A 10,193-nucleotide genomic window follows, 5' to 3' on the forward strand; every position below is an offset into this window, starting at 1 on the left:
ACTACAATTGGATGTCATCATGCTTAGCCCTATCATCATCATCATCGTCATCATCATCGTCGTCATCGTTATATGTGCACATGTGTACGATGTAGATCTGTATGCTGCGTGGCACAGTACATTGTGGAGGCCACTGGACAGCCTTGGAGTCAGTTCCCACCTTCCTCCTCTATGTGCTGCTGAGGACTGAACTCTGGTCCTTAGGCTGCATCCTCCAGCAGCAAGGGCCTTTACTCACTGAGCTGCCCCACCAGCCCTTCTTTCTCCATTTCCTATTCACTTTGGGTTAATCGATGTTGTCATTTACACATTTTTATTCATGTAGCTAATTCCCATCACAATAGCACCGCCCTTTCCCCACCACTCAGTGCTCCGCAATTTGTTTTATTTTTGTTTTTGCTTGTTTTAATATTTATTTATTATTATTACATGTACAGTGCTCTGGCTGCATGTATGCCTCCAGGCCAGAAGAGGGCATCAGATCACGTTATGGATGGTTGTGAGCCACCGTGTGGTTGCTGGGAACTCAGGACCTCTGGAAGAGCAGTCAGTGTTCTTAACTTCTGAGCCATCTCTCCAGCTCCTGTTTCTTCATTTTTAAAAACTATTTATTTATTAATATGTATACAGTGCTCTGCCTGCATGTACACCTGCAGTTCAAAAGAGGGCATCAGATCACATTATAGATGGTTGTGAGCCACCATGTGGTTGCTGGGAATTGAACTCACCACCTCTGGAAGAGCAGCCAGTGCTCTTAACCTCTGAACCATCTCTCCAGTCCCTGTTTGTTTATTCCTTTGTTTTTTTGAGACAAGGTTTCACTTTGTAGCCCTGGCTGTCCTGGACTCACTCTGTAGACCAGGCTGGCCTCAAACTCAGAGATCCACCTGCCTCTGCCTCCTGAGTGCTGTGATTAAAGGTTGAGTGCCCTCATGGCTAGCAAGCAGCCCAGCTCTTACCTCTGACCTCTTTATGTTTGCCCCCAGTGTAGGAACCAGGCCCGACTGGGCTGCCTGCCTGTCTTGCTGTTTCATGTCCTGTTTCTAGCAGCTTCCATGTCTGTGTTTATCTTGGTTAGCTAGTCATGTTTACTGCTCTGAGAATGCACCCCTCCCTTCCTCAAGACTTTTCCTGCTGTGTGCAATCACCTCTTGAGGGATTTCACCTGGGAGGAAGATTCTTGTTTTGCTGCCTATAAGAAGGCTCTTTGGAACTCTGAAGGGACGAACAAGAATAATAAACCGCTGCCGTGGCTGCTGCTGCGGCTGCTGCTCTCTTAGCACAAAGGACCCACTGTGTTAGTGTGTGTGTGTGTGTGTGTGTGTGTGTGTGTGTGTGTGTGCATGAGTGTGTGTCTGCAGTCCCTCGCCCTCCACTCGGTACCTCGGTGGCGCGGCCGCCACACCCAGCCCCCAAATTAGGTGCTGCTACTCTGAGGGTGGGTCTTCCCTGTCTGTTAATACTTCCTAGTAGAGCTCTCACAGACCAGTCCAGGGGCTTGTCTCTTAAGATAACTTGAGATCTTAGTCCACTGACTACCAAAATTAACCATTAAGTGGACTAATTTACCTCTCTTGTCTTGGATGTTGGGTACTGATGAAGCAGAAGATAAACAGTGCAGGCAGCAACCTCAAGCAAACATTCGGCCTGTGCTAAGGCTGGAGTAAGGTCCCTCTGTGCTGGAACAGGGGACCAGAGGAAGTGGTTTCGCTCATTCCAAGCAATGCAGGGACAGAGGTCATCAAGCATTGTACTTTGGCTTGGAGGCATCACTTTACCGGGCCTGGCAGCTGGGCTCTCCACAGAGGCGCAGCCCTCACCCCTGCATGCCTCCAGCCTGGCAGCTGGGCTCTCCACAGAGGCGCAGCCCTCACCCCTGCATGCCTCCAGCCTGGCAGATGGGCTCTCCACAGAGGCGCAGCCCTCGCCCCTGCATGCCTTCAGCCGTAACCTTAGCAGGAGTGAGGAGGGAACTTAGCGCTCCAAGAGAACAGGAAAGAGAATAAGAGAACGAAGCAGAAAAAAGAATTGGTTGAAATATCTATATTTTTCAAATTTGAAGAAAGACATTAATCAACAAATTCAAACAGCCCAGTGAACCTTAAGAATGAGTACAGAGCCGGGCTTGGTGGCACACCTCTTTAATCCCAGCACTCGGGAGGCAGAGGCAGGTGGATCTCTGTGTGTTCGAGGCCAGCCTGGTCTACAAAGTGAGTCCAGGACAGCCAAGGCTACACAGAGAAACCCTGTCTCAAAAAAAAAAAAAAAAGAATGAGTACAGAGAGCTGGGCATCGTGGCACATGCCTTTAATCCCAGCACTCGGGAGGCAGAGGCAGGAGGCGGGCAGATCACTGAGAGTTTGAGGCCAGCCTGGTCTACAAAGTGAGTCTAAGTAAGACAGCTAAGGCTACACAGAGAAACCCTGTCTTGAAAAACAAACAAACAAACAAAAGAATCAGTACAGAGTGATGGCTCAATGGTTAATAGTATTTACTGTTCTTGCAGTAGACCTTGAATTAGTTTCCAGTACCTATATGGTCACTTACAACAGTTTATAACTTGATATCCTCTGGCCTTTGAGGACACCTGCGTGTGTGTGATTTACACAAACTCATTCCAGTACAAACATATAAATTAAAAGTAATAATAATAATAATAATAATAATAATAATAATAATAGAATCAAAGCCAGGCACAATGGCACACACCTTTAATCCTAGCACTCGGGAGGCAGAGGCAGGTGGATCTCTGTGAGTTTGAGGCCAGCCTGGTCTACAAAGCAAGTGCAGGACAGAAGCCAGGACTATTACACAAAGAAACCCTGTTTGGAGAGAAGAAGAAGAAGAAGAAGAAGAAGAAGAAGAAGAAGAAGAAGAAGAAGAAGAAGAAGAAATACAGAGCTTGCTTGATGTTGCAAGTCACCACTCCCAAAATTTGGGCAGATTTTAAATTTAAAAAAAAATTTTTTTTTTAGAGTTTTTGAGACAGGGTTTCTCTGTGTAACCACGGCTGTCCTGGAGCTCGTTCTGTAGACCAGGCTGTCCTCAAACTCACAGAGATCCTCCTGCCTATGTCTCCTGAGTGCTGGGATTAAAGGTGTGTGCCACCATAGCTCACTTGACCAATTTTTAAAATTCAGGCAGTCTGTTTCACAATAGGGGGCTGGTGAGATGGCTTGAGCACTGTCTGCTCTTCCAGAGGTCCTGAGTTCAATGTCTGGCAACCACATAGTGGCTCACAGCCATATGTAATGTCATCTAATGCCCTCTTCTAGCATACAGGTGTAAATGCAAATAGAGTACTCATACTGTAAATGAAAAAAATCTTTTTTAAAAAAGTTTAAAAAATAAAAATAAATTTAAAAAGTTAAATGAAGCTGGGCAGTGGTGTGCACCTTTAACCCCAGCACTTGGGAGGCTGAGGCAGGCAGATCTCTGAGTTTGAGGCCAGCCTAGTCTAAGAGAAACCCTGTACACACACACACACACACACACACACACACACACACACACACACAAACACACACACACTAAAATAAAATAAAATAAAAAATTAAATGCTTTGACCCTAGTCCGGGAGAGCATTCCTGTAATCCCAGCACTGATGACATGGGAAGCATGGGTAGTTTACAACCATCTGTAATGAGATCTGGTGCCTTCTTGTGGTGGGCAGGCACACGTGTGGGCAGGATACTGTATAAATAATAAATAAATCTTAAAAAAAAAAAAAGTTCAAGACCGGCATCTGCTACATATGGAGTTCAGGGACATCAACAGGAATACACCTTGGTCATAAAAACAAACGAAACCAATTCCCAGCTTCCACATCCGGTGCACAGGGATACATTCAGACAAACAACATACACAGAAAATTAAAACCAAATGGGGCTGGGGAGATGGCTGAGTGGTTTAGAGCACTTCCTGCTCTTCCAGAGACCTGAGTTCGGTCCCCAGCACCCAGGCTTGTCAGCTCACAACTGTAGATTGTACACAAACGTATGTTCTGGGGGAAGGAGGTTGAGACTGAGGGTTTGAGGCAGAGTTTCTCAGAGATCTGCTTGCTTCTACCTCCAGAGTCCTGGGATTACAGACAGACATCACTATTGCCCAGTTTGTAAAATAGGTAGGTAGGTAGGTAGGTAGGTAGGTAGATAGATCCAAAAGAAAAATGCGGTGGTGGTGTACGCCTTTAATCCCAGCACTCGGGAGGCAGAGGCAGGCGGATCGCTGTAAATTCGAGGCCAGCTTGGTCTACAAAGCTAGTCCAGGACAGCTAAGGCTACACAGAGAAACCCTGTCTCGAAAAAAATAAAAGAAAGAAAGAAAGAAAGAAAGAAAAAGAAAAATGCTTAAGATAAAAAATTACGGGCTGGAGAGATGGCTCAGCGGTTAAGAGCACTGTCTGTTCTTCCAGAGATCCTGAGTTCAGTTCCCAGCAACCACGCGGTGGCTCACAACCATCTATAAGGTGATCTGACGCCCTCTTCTGGCCTGCAGGTGGACATGCAGATAGAGCACTCAGAGAAAAAAATAAATAAATATTTAAAAAGAAAAAAATTAATTCCAATAAATAAACAAATATTCTGAAAGTTAAGGATATAGTAACAGAATTGAGAAATAGTCCAATTGCTAAACCCAGTTAAACAGCCAGTTGGTATTTACGAGGGCTACGTCTCCATAAAGTGTACTTAACAGTATTTGACTGTATGGTACGAAGACAAGTATAATCTAAAAACTGAATAGTTGATTGCATTTTTTGTATATACATACATACATACATACATACATACACATACATACATACATACATACACACACACACGTAGATATTTCTTTTTTATTTCCCTGCAGAAGTGGGGAGGTCAAGCCAAAGGCTCTGCGCAGGACAGCCAAGCGCTCTGTCACTGAGCTGCCCACTACCCGTTTTTTCCTCCTGATTCTAAGAAGATTAGTAGTGGGGGAGACAGGGTGTAGGGGGCCCCACCGGGCCCCTGGGGTGGAGGCGGGGCGAGGCGGGCCGAAGTGTGACACCGCCCTCTGCCCTCTGCGCGCTGCATCCCGCGCCCCTCCAGCCCGCACCATGGGCTGCCTGTTTGGGCGCGCCGCGCTGCGGGCGTTGTTGTGCGGGCCACGCTTTCCAGGCCTGCTGGTGCGCCCCAGTTCCGGTGAGTCCTACGCTCGCGGGGAGCTGGGCGGATGGCGGCTGCGCGGCCTTTGTTTGCGCACGTGCAGCAGCCGAAAGCTCGGTTTTTGTCCCGGAGGACAGTGCAAGCGCAACTCTCAGCAGCTAGGGTCAGGGCTTTTAGCAGAAGAAAGCCAAAGCCTAGGCGGGGAGACTAGCAGACTCGTGACTCCCAAGGGTGCGGGATCACGTCCTCCTCACGGAGCCGTTGTCCCCAGGGTCTTGAAAGCCAGCCTGAGCCAGAGCAGGCCTAAGACAACCCGGCCACTTCCTGGGGGCTCGGCCCTTGCTACCCATTCATGGGGTGCCTTTCTGAGAGTCAAATGACCGGCGGCGTTCCTTTCATGAACCCTGGAAATTGAATAGTGTCACCAAGGCACAGACCAGCAGGCGTCAGAGTTCTGGGGCTACCCTGGGTCTCCTGTCGTCTCCGTTTGAGGAATAAGCAAATTAGCGAGACTTCCTGCCTGGGGTTTTAGTCACCCTGTTTAGTGGGCATCCATCATGGCCTGAGGATGGAGCCTGGCCCCTCCTTTCTAAACTCTTTTTTTTTGTTTTGTTTTGTTTTTGTTTTTCGAGACAGGGTCTCTCTGTGTAGCCTTGGCTGTCCTGGATCTAAACTCTTTTTTTGAGACAGGCTTTCTATGTGTAGCCCCTGGCTGTCCTGGACTTACTTTGTAGACCAAGCTGCCCTGGAATTCACAGCGATCCGCCTGCCTCTGCCTCCCGAGTGCTGGCATTAAAGGCGCGCGCCACCACGCCCGGGCCCCTTTCTAAACTCTTAGTGTTTCTCCTAACTTTGGCACGGTTTTTGTGAGACTACCAGGGGCGAGGACCCTCCCAGAAGTAGCGTTTGGTCTTGGAGGAGCCGCTCAGTGCCCTGACAGTGCTCTGAGGGGCAGCCTGCTCCCCGCCTGGCAGCTGAGTTCCTGCCCTGCAGTGTAGATCATCCCGCATCCTCGTCCTTCTCAAGCCCTTTTCCCTTGGTTCCCAGGACTCGGCCCGCCTAGACGTGGTGCAGTAACTCTAATTGGCTTCACGCCATGTATCCACACCTAAAGGGCAGTGTGGGACCCTGGAGTCACACGAGGCTAGATTCAAGTTTTCTTCCCAGGGGGACATGATCACGAGGCCTCTCTGGCCCCTAAGTTATCTGAGCCTTTTTTTTTTTTTTTAAGGGAAACCATGTCCACACTGGGCAGCTTCTGCTACTGCCAGGGCTGGCCCTGTTGGTGTTTGTTCTTCCAGACCTGCCTGCGTGGTGGTGGGTAACATTTTCCTGTCCCGCCATGTCCCGCCATGTCTGAGCCTCTGTCAGGGATCTAGGTGAGAGAGACCTGAAAATGTGGCCCATCCTCACCCCTGACGTTGCCTCTTTTACAGGAGGGCCCTCCCGGCCTCAGGAGCGGACCCTGGTTGCTGTGAAGCCAGATGGGGTGCAGCGGCGGCTAGTGGGGGCTGTGATACAACGCTTTGAGAGGCGGGGCTTCAAGCTTGTGGGGATGAAGATGTTGCAGGTATCCGTGGTGCCCCAAAAGTCTCCCAGCACTGCAGCTGCAAGGACTGGGAGGAGACCACACGGGGGGCCAGCTTCTGTAGTTGTGTCCAAAAGGTGCCCCAAACTCAGGACACCAATTGGGGGTTTACTCTCCAAGGGTTCTTTCCACACAGGCACCAGAGAACCTCCTTGCTGAGCATTACCGGGACCTCCGGAGGAAACCATTCTACCCAGCCCTCATCACCTACATGAGCTCTGGGCCTGTGGTGGCCATGGTACAGCAGGGCGGGAGCGACGGATTGGGTGTCTGGGTGTCCTCCCCCAAGTAAAGGAAAGGGCTTGGACTGAGCCCAGGGCCCCCGGGCCCCTAGACTTCTCTCTAACCTTCATATCTGTGCTGCAGGTCTGGGAAGGGCACAATGTGGTCCACATCTCAAGGGCCATGATAGGACATACTGACTCCACAGAGGCAGCCCCTGGGACAATCAGGGGAGACTTCAGCGTCCACATCAGCAGGTATGGACGCCCTGACACCCTTAGTCTCCCAATGTGTGGTAAGGAAGGCCAGTATTAGCTGGGGTGTGGTGGTGCTCGCCTTTAATCCCAGCACTGGGGAGCTGCCAGAGGCAGGCAGATCTCTGAGTTTGATGCCGGTCAGCCCGTTCACAGAACAAGTTCCAGGACAAGTACATAGAGAAGCTCTGGCTAAAAAAAAAAAAAAAAAAAAAAAAAAAAAAAAAAAGATCCTTGGCAAGTAGGTGTCTTGCCATGCTTAAAGTCAGAAGACTTCTGATAATGGGGTGTTTGCTATAATATTTTTTTAAAAAGATTTATTTATTTATTATGTATACAGTGCTCTGCTTGCATGTACTCCTGCAAGCCAGAAGAGGGCACCATATCACATTACAGATGGTTAGGAGCCAACACGGGGTTGCTGGGAATTGAACTCAGGACCTTTGGAAGAGCAGGCAGTGCTTTTAACCACTGAGCCATCTCTCCAGCCTCTGCTATAAGATTTTTAAAAAACGTTTTATTTTCGGCTGGGCGTAGTGGTGTATACCTTTAATCCCAGCACTCAGGAGGCAAAGGCAGGTGAATCGCTGTGAGTTCGAGGCCAGCCTGGTCTACAAAGTGAGTTCAGGATAGCCAAGGCTACACAGAAAAACCATGTCTTGAAAAACCAAGAGGGAAAAAACTGTTTTTATTTTTAAAGATTTATTTATTAATTATGTACACTATGTGGTTGCTAGGAATTGAACTCAGGACCTTTAGAAGAGCAGCCAGTGCTCTTAACCTCTGAGCCATCTCTTCAGCCCAACTTTTAAATTAAAAAAAAAAAATTTATCTATTTATTACTTACACAGTGTTCTGCCTGCATGTACACCTGTACACCAGAAGAGGGCACCAGATCTCATTATAGATGGTTGTGAGCCACCCTGTGGTTGCTGGGAACTGAACTCAGGACCTCTGGAAGAGCAGCCAGTGCTCTTAACCTCTGAGCCGTCTCTCCAGTCCCCCAACTTTTTAATTTTCATTTCATTTATTTATTTGCTCATTTTGGTTTGGTTTGGTTTTTGTTTTTTGAGACAGGGTTTCTTCGTGTAGCCTTGGCTGTCCTGGACTCACTTTGTAGACCAGGCTGGCCTCAAATTCACAGCAATCCACCTGCCTGTGCCCCTCACGTGCTGGGGTTAAAGGCGTGCGCCACCACACCCGGCATTATTTACTTATGTTTGAGATAAATTCTCAGCAAGCCCAGTCTAGCTTTGAGCTCGTGTGTAGCTCAGGCTGTCACGAACTCCTGATCCTCTTGCCTCTACTGCCTTGGGTGTTGACCTTACTGTATGCTACCATGTCTGACTGAAAACCTCTTCAGTATTATGTTTTGGTCGACAACCATGAGGGTTGGCTCTGATAACTGGTAGGGAGAGGCAGTTCTCAGAAGGTGGCCCCCGAACTTGCGAGAACCGGAGGCCAGGCTAGATGCAGATTTCCAGCCCCCACTGTTGCCCACCCACTCTCTCTTCCTCCTCCCCTTCATTTATTTCAGACAGGATCTCGTGTAACCCAGGCTGGTTTCAAACTGATTATATTGCTGAGGACAGCCATGAGGGTTTTTTTCTTTTCTTTTTCTTTTCTTTTCTTTTTTTTTTTTTTTTGAGGGTTTTTTTCTTGTTGTTGCTGTTTTTGTTTTTTCAAGACAGGGTTTCTCTATGTTAGCCTTGGCTATCCTGGAACTCCCTCTGAGGACCAGGCTGGCCTCGAACTCACAGTGATCCACCTCCAGAGTGCTGGGATTAAATGTGTGCGCCACCATGCCCAGCTCAGCCATGAGTTTGTGAGCTCCCTGCCTCTACCTCCTGTTTACAGGACTACAGTGCTGGAGATTGAATTCAATTCAGGGTTTTGTGCATGGTAGGCAAGCACTCTACCAATGAAGCTAAAGTCTCTGGCCCTCATCTCCCTTTTTAACTGTACGTGTGGGTGTGTTGAGTGTCTGTGCATGTGCCTGCAGTACCTCTGGAGGCCAGAAGAGGGTGCTAGATGCCCTGGGGCTGGACTTAAAGGTAGTTAGTTGTGAGCCGTCTGTTTGGGTGCTGGGAACCAACCTCCAGCTCTCCGCCAGAGTGGGATGTGCTCTTAGCTGCTGAGCTGTCTCTGCAGCCCATCTCTTCCTTTCCAAGTTTGGCCATGAACTCAAGGCAATCCTGCCAGCTCAGCTTCTTCTGTGCTGGTGTTAGAGGCTTGTAGCACCATCAGCAGCTCCCAAATCCCTTTCTTTTCTCTACATTCCTCTTAGTCCCCCGACAGAGGGCAGGAGGCTAGAGGCAAGTTATCTCTGGGGCCCACTCACTGCAGCACAGACTTCGCCTTTTCCACCTCTCACAGGAACGTCATCCATGCTAGTGATTCTGTGGAGGGGGCCCAGAGGGAGATCCAACTGTGGTTTGAGAGCAGCGAACTGTTGAACTGGGCAGACGGTGGTCACCACGGCAGCTGCTACCCAGCCTGAGGGTCTGAACTGCCCCTTGTACTTCAGCGCCCACCCATGACCAGCTACCTCTGTCAACAAGAACTCAAGCCCACACCCTTCCCAAACCACTCCTGTTCACCCTTGGTCCAACTCCAGTCCAGGGGAGTCTAAGCCTCAACTTTATGTGCCTTTTTGTATCCAAAGCCAGCACGATATTGGGCCATATCTTTCCATACCAAAGTGCCAGACAGCCTTTTGGGCACCACTGTCAAAGGTGACTTCACCTGCCTCAAAAGAGAGATATTAAAATGTTATGCTTAAAAATGGGGACAGTATACTTATTATTTCTGCCATCTCAGCATTGTGTGACCTCTCGTGGGGAGATGTGAACAAATAAATGTCTGTTTGTCCCCGCTAGGGCACCAACAACAGACCATGGTAACAATCCCATGCATTCCCAGCTTGGTGAACCCAGGCGTTTACTGGCCCGGCTTCCAGGAACATGCATGCGAGGTTAGCCACAGAAACAAAGGTGACCT

At 48.9% G+C, this 10,193-nt stretch overlaps 1 protein-coding gene across 3 annotated transcripts in view; it reads left to right on the forward strand.

Annotated features, from left to right (window-relative positions):
* NME4 (NME/NM23 nucleoside diphosphate kinase 4) overlaps positions 1-9,982 on the forward strand; it is a 26,090-nt gene extending 16,108 nt beyond the window's left edge. The window contains exons 1-6 of one of the 3 annotated variants that reach the window (XM_084763118.1): positions 5,176-5,292; positions 6,361-6,446; positions 6,566-6,699; positions 6,854-6,955; positions 7,084-7,196; positions 9,570-9,982. In XM_084763118.1, the coding sequence (XP_084619244.1) occupies positions 6,368-6,446; positions 6,566-6,699; positions 6,854-6,955; positions 7,084-7,196; positions 9,570-9,693 (552 nt within the window). In that variant the 5' untranslated portion in view covers positions 5,176-5,292; positions 6,361-6,367 and the 3' untranslated portion in view covers positions 9,694-9,982. The other 2 variants (XM_084763117.1, XM_084763119.1) reach the window with 2 other exon arrangements.
* The last annotated feature ends 211 nt before the right edge of the window (positions 9,983-10,193 follow it).

The sequence above is a fragment of the Acomys minous genome, assembly GCF_964271855.1.
Source record: "Acomys minous genome assembly, chromosome: 16".
NCBI classification, from domain to species: domain Eukaryota; kingdom Metazoa; phylum Chordata; class Mammalia; order Rodentia; family Muridae; genus Acomys; species Acomys minous.